At 50.0% G+C, this 16,032-nt stretch overlaps 3 protein-coding genes across 5 annotated transcripts; 1 reads left to right on the top strand and 2 right to left on the bottom strand.

Annotated features, from left to right (window-relative positions):
• The first annotated feature begins 1,495 nt into the window (after positions 1 to 1,495).
• On the top strand, positions 1,496 to 4,622 carry Gadd45gip1 (GADD45G interacting protein 1). Its single transcript, XM_085843743.1, has 2 exons — positions 1,496 to 1,933; positions 3,249 to 4,622. The coding sequence occupies exons 1-2, from the start codon at positions 1,584 to 1,586 to the stop codon at positions 3,565 to 3,567; spliced, it is 669 nt and encodes a 222-aa protein (XP_085699869.1). The 5' UTR covers positions 1,496 to 1,583; the 3' UTR covers positions 3,568 to 4,622.
• Positions 4,077 to 9,896, bottom strand: Rad23a (RAD23 nucleotide excision repair protein A). 3 transcript variants are annotated; one of them, XM_021169762.3, is made up of 9 exons: positions 9,669 to 9,896; positions 7,951 to 8,112; positions 7,627 to 7,808; positions 7,431 to 7,486; positions 7,165 to 7,292; positions 6,847 to 6,925; positions 6,618 to 6,751; positions 4,907 to 5,071; positions 4,077 to 4,826 (listed from the first exon to the last, which is right to left on the bottom strand). In XM_021169762.3, exons 1-9 carry the CDS (start codon positions 9,738 to 9,740, stop codon positions 4,713 to 4,715), a joined length of 1,092 nt encoding a protein of 363 aa, XP_021025421.1. In that variant the 5' UTR covers positions 9,741 to 9,896; the 3' UTR covers positions 4,077 to 4,712. The 3 variants fall into 3 exon arrangements, with proteins under 3 accessions (XP_021025421.1, XP_021025423.1, XP_021025422.1); XM_021169764.3 differs by having other exon boundaries at positions 4,972 to 5,071; XM_021169763.3 differs by having other exon boundaries at positions 6,618 to 6,748.
• A 1,328-nt stretch (positions 9,897 to 11,224) lies between these two features.
• Calr (calreticulin) lies at positions 11,225 to 16,007 on the bottom strand. The gene is made up of 9 exons (XM_021169531.2): positions 15,831 to 16,007; positions 15,375 to 15,476; positions 14,986 to 15,189; positions 14,002 to 14,096; positions 13,705 to 13,914; positions 13,509 to 13,622; positions 13,196 to 13,339; positions 12,083 to 12,175; positions 11,225 to 11,982 (listed from the first exon to the last, which is right to left on the bottom strand). The coding sequence occupies exons 1-9, from the start codon at positions 15,919 to 15,921 to the stop codon at positions 11,785 to 11,787; spliced, it is 1,251 nt and encodes a 416-aa protein (XP_021025190.1). The 5' UTR covers positions 15,922 to 16,007; the 3' UTR covers positions 11,225 to 11,784.
• Between the last annotated feature and the right edge of the window lie 25 nt (positions 16,008 to 16,032).

The raw sequence follows: 16,032 nt of genomic DNA, 5'->3' as shown, positions 1-16,032 counted from the left end.
ATACCATCAACTGAGTCACATAACCAAATGCCATAAAGTGGATCATAAATGCTTAAGATAAAAGGTAAGGGCGGTGGTGGCACACGCATTTGATCCCAGCACTTGGGAGGCAGAGACAGGCAGACTTCTGAGTTTGAGGCCAGCTTGGTCTACAGAGTGAGTTCCAGGACAGCCTGGGCTACATAGAAAAACACTGTCTCAAGAAAAAAAAAAAAAAAAAAAAAGGTAAAACTGCACATGGTGGTCTCAGATCTTTAATTTCAGCACTGGGGAGGCAGAGGCAGGCAGAACCCTGTGAGTTCCACAGTGAATTCCAGTCCAGCCAGCCGGCACTACATAACAAAAAAAAAAACAAACAAGACACACACACACACACACACACACACACACACACACACACGACCAAACAAGTTAGAATCCATGGAGTGGAGAAATGGCTCAAAAGTTTAAAATATTTCCTGTCTTCCAGAAGACTCAAAGAATTTGGTTTCTTGTATTCAAGTCCCTTGACAATTGCTTGTAAGGCCAGTCTGAGAGGGTTCCATTGGCCTCCACTGGCACCCACACATGAGGCACACACACACACACACACACAAAATCTTTTTAAAGAAGATTTAAAAGGCAACATAAGCCTAAATATTAAAGTGGAAATATTTAATATATTAGAGAAATTTAAAAGCACAGATGTGAGGGGAAATAAAATATAAAATAAAGCAGACATATTTAAAGCATTAACATTTCAAAATTAAAAATCAAAATGTCAAATACAGTAATTTAAATAATACTAGCACACCAGTTTTTTTCTTTTCTTCTTTTTGTTGTTGTTGTTTCTCTGTTTAACAGCCCTGGCTGTTCTGGAAGTCACAATGTACACCAGGATGACCTTGAACTCACAAAGATCCGCCTGTCTCTACCTCCAACTTATGAAATTAGAGGCATGCGCCCCTACCGCACGGCCAACGCAGGCCACTTTTAAGTCTTATTTTAAACAGGCTCATTACCTAGCACAGGGGAGAATGACTTAGAAATAGATGCCATTATGAATTATGCCAAGAAGTTCCAAGATGACCTGGCTACAGGATGATATCCTATTTCAAATTCCCAAATGATGGCCGGGAAGAAGGCTCGGAGGGTAAAGGCATTTGCCATCAGGCAAGATGATTGTAGTTCTATTCCCACAACTCTTGCTTGGTGGAAGGAGAAAACCGACTTCCCCAAGCTGTCCTCTGACCTCCACTTAATCACCAACACTTCAACACTTTCGTCCCCCAATAAATAAACTGCAGAAATCCTTTCCTTTTTTCTTTTTTGATACACGTAGTCTTGGCAGCCCTGGAACTCATAGAGATCCTCCTGCCTCTGCCTCCTGATTGCTGGAATTAAAGAGGTAAGCCACCAGCCATACAATATTCTCTTAACAAACAATTGCCCCCCCCCACCCCCACCCGCATTAAACGTTCACCTGCGCCGTACGGACTACAGCAGCGCGGCGCTCCTCCGCTCCCCGGCCGGAGGCCCCCGGTGTTTCCGCCGTGCAGGCAGCGCCGTAGCCAGCCCCGCTGCCGCGAGGACCCACAGCCAAGATGGCGGCACTCGCAATGCGGAGTGGCTGCCTCCTGCGGCTCTCTGTGGCTCTGGGTCCCAGGTCCCGCAGCTACCGTGCGCCCCCGCCCCCGCGCCGCCGCCCCGGGCCCCACTCGCCAGACCCGGAGAACCTGCTGACCCCGCGATGGCAGCTAACGCCCCGCTATGTGGCCAAGCAGTTCGGGCGGCACGGCGCCATCTCCGGGGTGCCCCCCGCCTCCCTGTGGCCGACCCCAGAGCAGCTGCGCGAGTTGGAGGCCGAGGAGCAAGAATGGTACCCGAGCTTAGCGACCATGCAAGAGTCGCTGCGCTTGCAGCAGCAGGCCTTGGAGGCAAGGCGCCAAGCCAGGTGGGTGCTGGGGCAGGTACCCCAGGGCCCCGAAACCAGGAATCCTCCGTAGGAGGCACACGGATCCCTTGTGGTGTGGGCTTAAACATTACATGTTAACTTTGCTGCAAAGCAGACGTCCTTGTAGTCACTCAACTGCAGTTTTAATGTTTGTTTTTACTTGTCCTCTTCCTTTATCTGTAGCCTGCTCTTTTATTCTTCATAGCAAGGACTCAATTAACCAGAACTCACTTTATTGCCTAGGCTGGCCTCGAATCTAGGATCCATCTGGCTTTTCCTTCTGAGTATCTGCTATTACAGGCTTGTACCAGTCCCAGCCTCAACTCTATATACTTCCCGGGTTACTCTGTGCAAGGATTAAGGACCCACACACCAGGGAACAAAGCAGACAGAGGATTCAGATGATGACTGAGGACCCCCCAGGAAGACAAAACACTGTTAAAAGTGCTTGCTAGCTCTTGTGATGTTTAAGCAAATCCCCATATAACCAGATACTGTTACTGGAAAAATCTCAAGGCATGAGTTCCCAGCAGAGGGAGCAACTGTTGCAAAGGCCCTGAGGTTGAGAAGCTGGGAATGATTCTCAGTTAGAGGACAGCCCAGGTGAAACCTTTTATCACAAGTAATCTGGTCTTGGTGGAGCACACCTTTAATCCCAGCCTTCTGGAGACAGGCAGGTTAGATCACCGAGTTTTGAGGCCAGCCAGCCTAGTCTATGCAGTGAGACCCTGTCTTGTGTGGCCACTGTGGCTAGGTAGTGGGAACTGAGAGCAGCGATGGACTCTGAAGTCTGGGGCAGAAGTCAGAAAAGAAGGCACATGTGATCAGATTTGAGGAGAAAATGGAGGCAAACCAGACAGACATTTGGGTGACCCCCCCCCCCCCCCACACACACACACACACACACTGGTGCAGGGTTCAGGGCTGGTGAAATGTGTTGCTGGTATTTAACCTTATCCTCACAATGTTAAAAGGACAAGCTGACCCTTTTTACAGATGAAACTGAGGCCTGCAGAAGTCAAGTCAGATATCTAGAGTCATGCTGGCACTGAAGGATGGAGCTGGTCCCCTTTTCTGTCCCACCCTAGCTGATAAGACTTGTTCTTCAGTTTTACTATCCTAATCCTATATCAGTGCACCTACAGATTCACAGGACTGGAAAAAAGTTGTCCCTGTGCCTGAATTTGACCTGGCGTACAAGCATGTGGAATCACGGAGGACATCCATGACAAGGGCATGAGAGTGGTTTTACTAAACAGCTGGGTGAAATTCAGGTTTGTCTTGGTCTGCCCTCACTGTCTGCTTTCCTATACAGGGAGCAGCGTATCGCAGAGTGCATGGCCAAGATGCCACAAATGATTGAAAACTGGCGAAAGCAGAAGCGAGAACGCTGGGAGAAGATTCAGGCTGACAAGGAGCGGAGGGCCCGGTTACAGGCTGAGGCCCAGGAACGCCTGGGCTACCACGTGGACCCAAGGAGTGCTCGCTTTCAGGAACTATTACAGGACCTAGACAAGCAGCAACGCAAGCGCCTAAAGGAAGAAAGACAACGACAGAAGAAGGAGGCACGAATTGCTGCTATGGCCTCTGCTGAAGCCCAGGACTCAGCAGTGTCTGGTGAACCCAGCTCCTGAAAGCTCCCTTCTCAATAAAGCCAGCGGCTGACAACCCATATTCTACACATTCTCCCTCAAGTTGTGACTTCCTGGGTCCCCTGGCTCATTCCCCAACACCTGGGCGGGAGAATCCCTCCTAGGGATTCTCTGTGGGCTGTGTTCACACCTGGACACTAGGCCATGCCATGAACTGGGGCTTCGGGGAGAGAGAAAGGGGAATGGCTGGGCAAATAATGAAGGAGCAGATGGCAGTAGAGGAGGAGGCTTCTGTTTACCAACATTAATCTCCAGTAATTAGCCAATTACCAGGGGGAGTACAGCCAAACAGACTGCATGATAGAAGGAGCAGCAGCCCTTCTAGGGTTGAGCTGAGGCAGGGGCCCAAGTTTCCAGAGGGAGGAGATGCTGGGGCCCTGGTCTGTAAGGCTCCTAGGTTCCTCCCCGTTTCTCAGCATGCCCACTTCACCTGTGCCCCGGCTAGCTCGGACTCACAAACAGCTGTGAGAAGCTCCAGTAGGCATGAACCATTATTAGGGCTCATTTTTAAAACTTTATTCACGTCAAAATCTTTATCAGAGATGTGGTTCTGTCCTGGGGAAGGGGTGGCCTTGGCCTTCAGAACTGATGATACCCCTTTTCCAGGCTGGAGGCCAAGGCCAGACTGGGGAGGCGGCCTTGGGCTTCTAACAGACTTACTCCAGATGGAAAGATCTGGGCCACTCCAATAGAGGATCAAGGTTTAGGGCTCCAGCTTCCCCTCATCGTGGTGGAGGAAGAAGGGTTGTCCTCGGGGATGCTTCGGGGATGGGGAAGCAGGCAGGCGCCCCTCCATCTGGCTGCAGGGAGCTGGGACAGAGGCCAAGAGGGGCCCATCTGTCGCCTCACGGTCTTGCCAACAACTTTTGAGTAGGCTGGGCTGTTAAGAGGATGGGGACAGCTGTCTGGCCCAGGTCTTCTCGGACTGAGATGGGAATGGGGGGCCACTTCAGAAGGGTGGGAAGCTGGGCTGGGTGTTTTTTGGTTTTTTAATGGTTTTTGATTTTCTTCCTCTTAAATAAACATGAATATATATATGTGTGTAATATATATATATATATATATATACTTTCTCTTATAAACGTCTGTGGAGTGGGGGGAAGGGGGGAGGCCCTGGCCTCCCAGAATCACTCATCATCAAAGTTCTGACTCAGGAGGAAGTTGGCAGCCAAATTCTCATTTTTTTCACACGCGAAGTAGGCCTGGATCACCAGGCTCTCTGGGAAGCCCAGTGCCTTCAGCTGTGGGAAGATGGGCAATGGTAAGAAGGGGGAGGTACTGGGCTACCCACCATGAATGGCTCTTCAGCCAGGCCTCTTACCCTTTCTATAGCTTCCTTCTCCTGCGGTGTCACCTGGATATAGTTCATCTGTGGGGCCTCCTCACCTATGGCACCAACCTCCCCCTCTACATCAGAGATGTCCGCCAGCTCCCCGGGAGGCTCATTCAACATCTGGATGAACTGCTCCTGGTGACGGCTAATTTGCTGTGAGAAGAAGAAGGGTGAGAATTCATAGTCCTCGCTCGTCACCTATGCCCAGGTCCCATGTTACACCCCTTGCTTACTATACCAAACTGTCAAATACTCTGAAGGTGCATGCTCTGGCTAAACAGCCATGCAGCCATGGAAATAAGCCGTGGAAATAAATGGTGCCAAGGTGGGGAGATGGACATAGTGACAGATGCCTTTAATCCCAGCACTGGGGAGGCAGAGGCAGGTGGATTTGAGTTTTAGGCCAACTTGGTCTACAGAAGAGTTTCAAGGTAGTCAGAGCTCCATGGTGAGACAAATAAAAAAGTTAAATAAATGTGCCAAAACTAGGCATAGTGGTTCATACCTGTAATCCCAGCACTGGGGAGGCTAAAGCAGGAGAATCAACCTGAGTTTTAAGCCAGCCTAACCTACATAGTGAGATTAAAGGGGGAAAAAACAAAAACAAAGTTCAAATCAAGTAACTGAAGATGTGCTAGGTAAGTCCCTGAGGCCTTGTAGGAGGGGCCTACTGTCTGTGGTAGAGCCATGTGTGGCTAAAACACACAGACCACAAAAATGTCCTGGGATGGCTCTACTAGGCAAATCTCAGAAGAGTTCTGTGGCAACAACAGCACAGAGAAGCTGAACGTTCTCCCTGGCAGAGGGAAGCCACCGTGGAGCCCAGGCCTGCAGCTGCTAAGAGCAGCAGCCCACTAGTAAGGCACTCAAGCTGCACAACCTTTAGGTTTTCTCTGTTTTGAGATGATCTCACTACTAGAAGGGGCTGGCTTCAAGTTCAGTGATCCTCCTGCCTCAGCTTCCTAAGTGCGGGCTTAATGGTGTACACTACCACGACCAGCCATGGTACCTATTAAATACACTCTACTTGGAAATCCAGAGGTTCTGATGCCACCCTTTGCTTCTTCAGACATCTGACAATTCTCACATTAAAAAGGGCCTTTTCAGCAATCTAGCCTCTAGGTGGACAGTTCATCGGGGGCCCTATGTAGAATTAAAAGGCCGGAGAAGAGGATGCCAGGACACTGGGTGGGAGAAATGGCTGACATTGGGGTAGAAGCAGAGAAAGTCCCCAGGAGGCTGTGAGAGGCTCAAACAATCAGAGCAGAATGGCCTGAAAACTCAGAGGTCCAGGAAATCCTTTCACAGCTCAGATGAGAGGGTCCCAAGGGACCTGGTATGATGACACAGGTTTAGGTCACCACATAGAGAGAGGGTCAAGGTGAAGGTCAGATCAGGAAGAAGGCCAGGACAGAGGAGCTGCAGACAGAGCAAGAACTGAGAAGAATCTGTGGCTGGAGTCCAGGACCCAGCCAGACATATGGCAGCCTGCTCTGACCCTCTGATGTCTTTAGCAGGTGGATGCCCATAGCATCCACACCTCCCGAGGAGTCAGGTTACAATGTAACCTTAGAAGTCATCAGGGAGCAGGGGCTTGGCCTCTGCTAGTTCTGCTTTCTCAGAGCAAAGCTACCTCCCTGGGTGATCCCCTAGGGAACTGGGAAGGTGGCTGTCTCAGCTCCCTCACCCTGGGCCGCACCTGCAGGAGCTGAGGGTTTTCCTGGCCCAGCTGCTGGAGCAGAGCAGGCAGGAGCGCTGGGTTCTGTTGAATCACTTGCCGCATGTTCTGGAACTGAGGCTGGTCCCGCAGGAACTCCAGGGGGTTCTCCCCTGCTAGTGGCAGGAAGAAGTGTGGTCAGAGCCCTCCCTGCAGGGGCTTCAGAATCCAGACTGCAGATGCCCATGAGGACACCATCCAACCTGCTCACCTGCTTCTGTGGCCGGCTGCTCAGGCGCCTGGCTTTCCTGGACAGAACCATGTTCAGGCTCAGGGCTTCCTGGAATTCCCTGTCAGGGATCCTGCTTTTTAGTTCTTTCAAACAGACCCCCTTCCCCTCTCCCAAGTGAGCAGCCTGACAGGACAGGAAGGTCTCATCCCTGCCCTCCACGTTCTCTGTCCAGCCTCTCTGGGAAGACTTCAATGGCAACACTCAATACACAAAAGCCTATGGGGTAGGTTCCACCTCCACTGCCTGTTGAGGCACAGAGACCTGGAAATTCCCAGGAGGCAGTGGTGGCCCCCTCACCGTGAGCAAGTACTCCACAGCTCGGTGGGGGTTGTTGTAGCTGGCCCTCAATGCGGCCACAACCCGCTCCCGCTCGTAGCCCATGGACATGATCTCAGTCAGCATCGTCTCATATTCAGAGCCAGTCACTGTGGAGGGAGCAGCAGGGCCGGGGTCACCAGAGGCACAGGAGGACAGCTCCCAGACCCTCCCCGACCCGGACAAGGCTGTCAAAGGCTGATGGCTGGGAATTCCAGTCGCCTCTGCCCTGAGGACCACCCACCCACCTAATGTGGAAGCTGCGTCTTCCTCTCGCCCGCTGCTACCTGAAGAGGGAACAGAGCTGCAAATTCAAGAGAGAGAAATCGGACCCTGGCTTCTGGTGGCTTGCCCTCCCCGCAAGTGCCTGGGACCACATAGGTGGGTACTGGAAGGCACAGGAAGACAGGGTGGGTACAGGGTAAGCTACTGCCCTTTCCTTACCCAGAAATGGATTCTGGAGATGTTGTGGTGGTTGACTCCTCTGATGGGCTCTTGTCCTCTCTGCTGGTAGGTGGGGGATGAGACATGCCTGATGCCAGGACTGGAGGGAAAGGTGTGGAGGGCTCCGGGACAGCAGTGGGTGAGGCCTCTGGGGGTGCCGGGATACCCTGGCCAGCCTTGGCCTGTGACAACAAGAAACAGGGATCAGGCAGCAGCATCCCTATCAAGCCTCGCCACCCTGCCCCATCATGGCCCCACCCTGCCTAAAGCTAATCTCTCTTGGGCATACAAACTCTTTGCCAGCATCCCAGCTAATCTCCCCACCTTGGTCACCATGACAACCACAAAGTTCTTCTCATCTATATGGTAATCCTTGATGGGAACATCGTCACTCAAGATCTTGCCAGCATAGATGAGTTTCTGTCCAGCCACAGGGAAAGCATCTCTACCCTTCTCAGCTTCTATCTTCTCCTTCAGCACCTTTACCTAGAGTAAGGAGTACAGGTATTAAACACAGAAGTTTAATAGTACAGTGTGCGTGCATTTATAAATAGCACTAACACACCAAGACACCCTCAGTGAAATCCAGGCATAGTTGTGCACACTTATAATCCCAGCACTTAGACCAGCGGATCTCTTTAAGTTCCAGGTTAGCCAGGACTATATAGTGAGACCGTTTCAAATAGAATACAATGACCATCACAAACCCTTAGGTTCCCTTCTTCTTTCCTTTTGTTTAGAGAAAAAGCTTTGCTTTCAATCCTATGAGATTCCTATTCAATCTAGCAAGCTGGCAGCAGTCTATTACATGCCAGACACGGGAACTGTTCACCGTGTGTATGTGTGTGGGTGTGTGTAAAATGGTAGTGGTGGTTTGGGGACAGACCCCTAGCTCAGGCCTTGTATATACAAAAGCTCCATCCCCAACCTGTTTTACAACTTGTTTTACAGAGGCCTGTGGAACAGGACAAACACAAGTCACTGTTCTCATGGAGAAGACTCTGATGTGAGAAGAAAAGCAAACTTGTATTTCCAACGGATGTGGTTGGGAGGGAAAACAGTAATAAGAAAATGAAACGGTGTATCCACCGCTGGCCTCAAACAGTAACTTTTCTGTACATACTGAGGTCATCTTTCTTCCCTCCATTTTTGGAACAGGATTTTATTCTGTACTCAACTCCAGGCTTGCCTAAAACATCATAGCCCAGGCTGGCCTAGAACTCCAGGTAATCCCTGTTCAGAGATTATGAACATGACTACCATGTCTAGACTTCACTGAGGGTACACCAATGGCTTCAACGTATGTTTTGAGAAGGTTTAGGGGAGGTGGCCCAAGACAGCAATATCAGTTACTTGGACGTTAAGTAAAGAAGGTTCACATTAGCCCATAAATTCAGGGACACACTGGATTAACAAGACTAGACTCCACTCTCAAAAAGCAAAACCAAACAAAAGTTCATACAGCATGTTTAGGCTGCTGTTATGTGAAATGGAGAAAAAAAAAAATCCTGTCACTGTCATTATTGGCTGTGACTGTGGCAAAGTTCCTTAACTCCGTGGTTGTCAAAAGGGGAAAGTCAGGAGTCCCCAAACGACAACACTGTTTTGCAGACTCAGCAAGATGACACTACAAATGCTCTGGTAAAGAATAAACTGGTAAAGAATAAACGGCCAACAAAGACGGACCACCAAAACTATTAAGATCAAGACCATTTATTATTATCATCATTGTAGTCACCAGTCGGCACCTCGTGGGCACTGACGGCAAACTGTGCCACCTGAGCAGCTTGCAGGATGGGAACGCGGAGCCCGCAGCTGACACGGGAGCCAGACCTGGGAACTCCCTGGAACTGGCCCGGGAACAGCGCCCGAGCCGCCGGGGCAGGGCAGGGCCGATCGGGGGGATCCGAGGAGGTCGGGCCGCTGGGGGAGGGCAGGGCCTGGCCGCGCCGTCCTCTCCGCCCCTCCCGTTGGATCCCGGCATCCCTGCCCCCACCCACCCCGGCACCCGGTCGCTCCCGCCCCCGGGCTCCGGCCCGCACCGTCTCGTCGGGTTCCATGCGGATCTTGAAGGTCTGCTGCTGCAACGTTTTAAGTGTGATGGTAACGGCCATGGCGGGGCCGGAGCAATGCGGCAGCCCCGGGATCCTCGTACTACATGCAACTCACGCCGCCGCCATCTTAGCGTCCAGCCGCGCCGCGCCAAGCACTTCCGGGGCAAGTGTGCAGCGCCCGCCGATGGACAGCGCCGGTAACACCCTCCTCGACCTCTAGAGCATGCGCGGCTGCATCTCACCTTAGACATGCGCAATCTTAGCTGTGTGCACCAGCATTACGCTATCTTGGTGACGTCATTCTTGTTATCAGTGATGTCATTATACCCACAAAATGGCTTCTAAGGACTTTAAAGTTTTTAAGGTGTTTGTTGTAGACTTCTGCTCCTAAGTTATTTTTCATACATTCTGCCTATTTCAAGTGACCCAATTTGGATCTGGTCAAATTAAAAGGAATCTTAGCAGAAGTTACCATCAATCAACGTAGAGCAGGGCAATTATGTGACCCCATTTTCAAGGACCATCTTAATTTTTGGAATAAATTTACACTTCTAGTTCATGAGTTCCCTACATCTTTGTAATCCTGCAATGACCTACCTATTCATCCAAACATTTTCAAGGTTCTTTTATATTATGTAATTCTCCCCTCCATAAATTTTTCTTACTTACACCAACTCTTAAGGTACCTACATTTTTTTTGTGGGGGAAAGAGGTAGTATTCATGAAGCCTTAGACCACCCTCACATACCAAAAAGTAATGAAAATTTAAGACTCAGGATAGGGCAGTTCATCAGGGTGATTTAAGGGACCCTCAAACAGAGCTAACATCACCATCCTCTTAGATGCTTGCTTTGCCCAGTGTTTCTATCCACACCAATGGTCAGGCAATTAACCAAGGCCTGCCTCCCTCCCTTCACTTGAGTCTAGACTCCTTCAGAATTGAATGGGCTAGATCACAACTTTCTTGTGAAGAACACAGGCTTCCTCCTGCCCATTCTTCAACCTACTAGAGTATAAAAGGCAGCCTTGAGACCCAACAATGAGTCTCTTCCTTGTGATGGGGATGGAACCCTGGGCATGCTAGCTAAGTGTCCAACTGAACTACCTAACCCAGTCCTGGAATCTATCAGCTCAGTCCTAGAATCATGGGCCCTTGGGGAAAGTAGGTCACTGTCACTGAGCTCAGTCCCTTTGACTATAATCTACCAGCATGCACCCCACTACTGTGAACTTTGTTTGCTCAGCTATCCTAGGTGTGTCAGTCCAACAGATCCATCCCACTTTTAACCAAAGATGGCTAATATTTGGATTCACTAAATTCTAGTCAGTCTGTCAATGAGGTCTGTGCTAGAATCAAAACTTGTCTATGAGTTTAGGATCAAGACCTAATGGCTACTCTCCCATTTAGAGACTATGGGATACATATAAATGACATTTCTGAGACTCTGCAAACTCCAGTAGCTGAAACATATGTCACCCACACCTGAGAAATGCTCCTTTTAGCTCCCTGATGTACATCCTCCCAGAGAAGGAGACACAATAGGGAAGACACAAAACTTAATTTAATAGAAATTTTGTTTGTAGTTCTTACACTCTCAGTGTGAGCTGTGCTAGAACTGGCTGCCCCACAAGTGGCCCAGTCCTGGGGGCAAGGGAGAAAGGGGATAAGAGCAGCCCCATTCTTCCTCAGTGCTGGGGGGAGGGAAAACACCACCCCCTTCTCCTGCCCTCCTCTGAGATCCAGGAAGGAGAGCAGATGAAATCTCAAGCCTAGGGCTTCTCCTCCTCTACACCCCTGTTCCTAGAGTTGGAGGGTAGTGACCAAGAGATGGAGAAAGGAAGGGACAGAAGGAAAAGATGTTGATTCAAAAATGAGAAACCAGATGAGGGCTGAAGGAAAATTAAAGACAAACACCAGTAAAAAAAAAAGGAGGGGGGGTAATGGGGGAGGCAGGGGAACAAAATCAGAATCTACCCCAGATCTGAACCTGCCTGGAAAAAAATCAAAAGTTCTTGAGTCTCATAGAGACATTATTGGGAGCAGCCAGCTCTGCGGCAGGGTGTTCAGGCCTCAGTCCAGCCCTGAAGGCAGGTGGTGTGGCCTCTACAGCTCATCCTTGGCTTGGCCAGTGGCATCCTCCTCATCTTCCTCCTTCTCATCTTCTTCATCCTCATCTTCATCTCTGTCATCCTCATCGTCTTTATCCTCAGCTTCTTCTTCCTCTTTACGCTTCTTGTCTTCTTCTTCCTCCTTAAGCCTCTGCTCCTCATCCTGCTTGTCCTTCATCTGCTTCTCTGCGGCCTGTGAGGACCGACCAACCATATCTTTTAATACCTGGCTCACACCTGCCTGCCAGGCCTCCCAGATGACCCCTAGAGTAAACAAAGGAGCTCTGACCCACCTTGGTAACACCCCACGTCTCATTGCCAAACTCCTCTGCATAGGCCTCATCATTGGTGATGAGGAAGTTGTCAAAGATTGTCCCGGACTTGACCTGGGAAAGAACGGAAAGACAGGTGGTCAGCAGTGACTTCTGGCAGTCCTGGCTCTCGGCAGGCCTCTATTCCCACCTTTCCTAGTCTTTGAATCCACCAAAATGTGTGGGGCAGCAGGGTGTGGTAAGACATGCCTTAGATCACAGCTCTGAGAAGACAGACTACTTGTGGAGGTCCAAGCCAACAGGATTATTAGTGAGATCATGTCCAAAAGAAAAGTGGGTGGGATGGGCAAGTATGTAAGTTGATGCACTGAGAAGGCAGGCAGAAGAATTTTAGGCTAGTCAGTACATACCATACATACACCAAGACCACCCTGCCTGGCTGGGGGTTGGGGGGTGGGGGGAGCTGTGATCCTGGGGACATTACAGTTTAGAAGCCATGCTTCCAGAACTCACACCCTAATGACCTGGATGGAACTGGCTTCACTTTCCACACTACTTCCTCTACAAAACAGGCATTCTGGGGCTCTCTTTTTCCAACTCATGCCAAGAACTGGCCTAGACACAGAAAACATCAACAACAAAAACTCGGTACCAATGTTTTTTAAAATCTTATTTGGTTATGTAGCCAGGGTGAGCAGTGAGCAGAGCTGTAACTGGGTGATCCCAGCTGATTTTGCAAGGGCACTTTGGCAAAGGACTTAGCACGAGCCAAGTAGTCCTGCAGAAAAGAGAAAAGTGCTCAGTGGAGCCAGAGACAGCTCAGCAAATGAAGGCACTTGGTTGCCAAGCTTTTTTTAATGACCAGAGTTGATTCCTAGGACTCACATGGTGAAGAGAACCAACTCCTCTAGTAAGTTTTCCTCTGACCTCTATATACCCATACACATAAAAATGCTTTAACAATAAACCATCTTTCTTTAGTAAGAAAAAGGAGATAAAACAGGAAATGCCTCATTAGGCGGGCCATTTCAGAACACCTTAGGGTTGGTGCCTCTGCCTGTTCTTCCCTCCAGATAAACCACTATGATCCTGACTTGAGGTCTGCCAGGAACCCTTGTCTTTCCTATGTCTCACCTGCCAGAGATCTAGGCCCAGTACAGCAAAACTATCATAGGCATAGATATTTGCATCAGGGGAGTATTCAGGGTTGTCAATTTCTGGGTGTATCCAGGTACCCTTGTAATCTGGGTTGTCAATCTGACGTGGTTTCCACTCGCCCTGTAGAAGAGAACCAGATGAATAGAGAGACAGACACATCCCACAGTACAGCCAACAACCCTGACTAGGACCCCAAGGCCTATCTTGTTTTGTTTCTGCAGTGCAACATTAATCATAGCACCCAAGGAAGCATCCCACCAGGGAGCCACACCCAAACACCCAAGCCTACCTTGTATTCAGGATTTTGGATCACTGGTGGTTCCCACTCTCCATCCATCTCTTCATCCCAGTCCTCAGGCTTCTTAGCATCAGGGTCAGGGATGTGCTCTGGCTTGTCCCAGTCCTAGGAGTACACATGGAGGTCAAAGTAGACCCAGATGTCCTCCACTCTATGACAGAGGTGGAGCTACCCTCTCAACACTAACCTCAGGCTTGGAATCTGTGGGGTCATCGATCTTGGCTCGTTCATCCCAGTCTTCCGGCTTGGCAGCATCAGGGTCCTTAATCTTCTTGGGTGGCAGAAAGTCCCAATCATCCTCCAAGGAGCCTGACTCCACCTGGCTGTTGTCAATTTTCACCTCATAGGTGTTGTCTGGCCGCACAATCAGTGTGTATAGGTGTGTGAATTCATCATCCTGAAGAGGGAAGGAGGTGAGCAGTCCCTCCCACCAGGCTGCCGGGACCTCCCATGACAGCCATTTAAATGACTACCCCAGGCACACCTTACACCGGATATCCTTGTTGATCAGCACATTCTTGCCCTTGTAGTTAAAGATGACATGAACCTTCTTGGTGCCAGGACCGCAGATGTCGGGACCTATGTAAGAAGCATATGCAGGCTGATGGCAGCCCTTTGGGAAAGGGAGACTTAACCTCATCTATTTGTGTCTATATACCATGCATACACAGGAGCCTGCAGAGGTCTGAAGTGGGCACAAGAGTCACATGACACTGTGTGAGTGCTGGGAACTGAGCTTCTGTTCTTTGAAACCACTGAATTCTATCTCCAGCTCTTATTTTATTTTTGACAGAGGTGACTGTTACATTTAACTGAAGCTGCCTTTAAAGTACTGATCTACTTCAGTGGTCTGAATGCTGGAATTACACATATACACAGCCATCGCTATCCAGAAATAAAAACCTGTTTTGGTTGGGGTTTGTTTGTTTTTTGAGACAGGTTCTCTATACAAAGTCCTAACTGTTCAGGAACAGTTATACACCTGACTTCAATGCATCCATTAAAGGCATAAGAGACTACAAATCTGAAACGATTACCATTCTGGGGCCAGCAAATGGCTCAGTGGTAAATTAGGTGCTTGACACTAAGCCTGACAATCCAAATTTGATCCTGGAACCCAGATGACAAAAGAGATTTGCAAAGTTGCCCTCTGACCTTCACACTAGCACACCTTTTCATACTCGAGTACAGACAAAATATGCACACGCTCAGATTTTTCGCTGATTTTTAGACCCTGTCATTAGCATCATTTCTAAAATTATTAACATGTAGAAAATATCATACAAATGAACAAATAAGTCTTCAACTAATATTGTACACCAACTAATAAATTGGTTCCTTCAGGACAAAAATTTTCATCATTCAAGTGCTTTCCATGGTATGAAGATCAGCATTCTGGTTACAAAGGGTTTCAGTCTGCACCCACTGTCCAACCGGCAGAGGTCAGCACTGGCTGGGGGCCCCTTACCAAACATGATGTTATATTCGGAGTCTCCATGCATGTCCTTCTGGTCCAAGCCACTCGGAAACAGCTTCACGTAACCGCCCCCACAGTCGATATTCTGCTCATGCTTCACCGTGAACTGTACTACCAGTGTCTGGCCCTTGTTGCTGAAGGGTTCGAATTTGGCGGACAGTGCGTAAAATCGGGCATCTTGGCTTGTCTGCAGCCCTGTGATGAAACGGGACTGTCGTCAGGTGAACCCCGAATACCCTAGACCTAGAGGGGCACGGCTGACCTCCCCTTCCTTCCTCCACCTGTCCTTGGCTCCCGTGTTCCTGGGAAAAGCCCCAACAAGACGTATGTGCTGACTACAGTTTCCTCCAGGAAGTTGTCCTGCACCCACTCCCTTGTACCTTTATCCTTCTCCTGGTCCCCGTAAAATTTGCCAGAACTGAGGACAAATTTGCCAAAATCGGACTTATGTTTGGATTCGACCCAGCGGTTGGTCCAGGCATCTGAAAGGGAAGGGCATAGTCAGATTAGCGGGGCCGTCCGACCCCCGCCCCCATAACCAACGTCTGTCAGGAGCTACAAGCAGGTGGGGGTGGGGAAGGGGATTCCCATCCCAACCTCAAACTTGACATGTCGATGGGCTTCAGGTCCTTGGACGAATCCTAACTCTGGGCGCGGGAAACGGCTGAGCCTTCCTAGTCCCACAAGGACGCACAAATGGAACCGCCCGCGGCCCTAGTCCCTCCGGGGCCACAGTGTTGGCCCTCTGAACGGTAATTACATTACACACGACGAGGCAGCCGAGGTCTCGGGGCCCAGCAGTCGCTAAGCGGCCTCGAGACGGGCCCAGACCTTACCTCCGTCCAAGAACTGCTCTTTGAAATAGATGGCAGGGTCTGCGGCGGCCAAGCCAAGGAGGCCAAGCAGGAGCGGCACCGAAAGGAGCATGGCGGGCCGAGGGGGCGGCGGCACACGGGCCCTTTAAGACGATCGTCAGGCAGCGGCTCTGCGGTATTGACGGACGCGGCCACCGCCGCTCCAATTTATATTCACCTACCT

Source organism: Mus caroli, unplaced genomic scaffold (assembly GCF_978045245.1).
Source record: "Mus caroli unplaced genomic scaffold, Mus_caroli_1 scaffold_10, whole genome shotgun sequence".
Taxonomy (NCBI): domain Eukaryota; kingdom Metazoa; phylum Chordata; class Mammalia; order Rodentia; family Muridae; genus Mus; species Mus caroli.
This window is presented reverse-complemented; position numbering and strand designations above follow the sequence as displayed.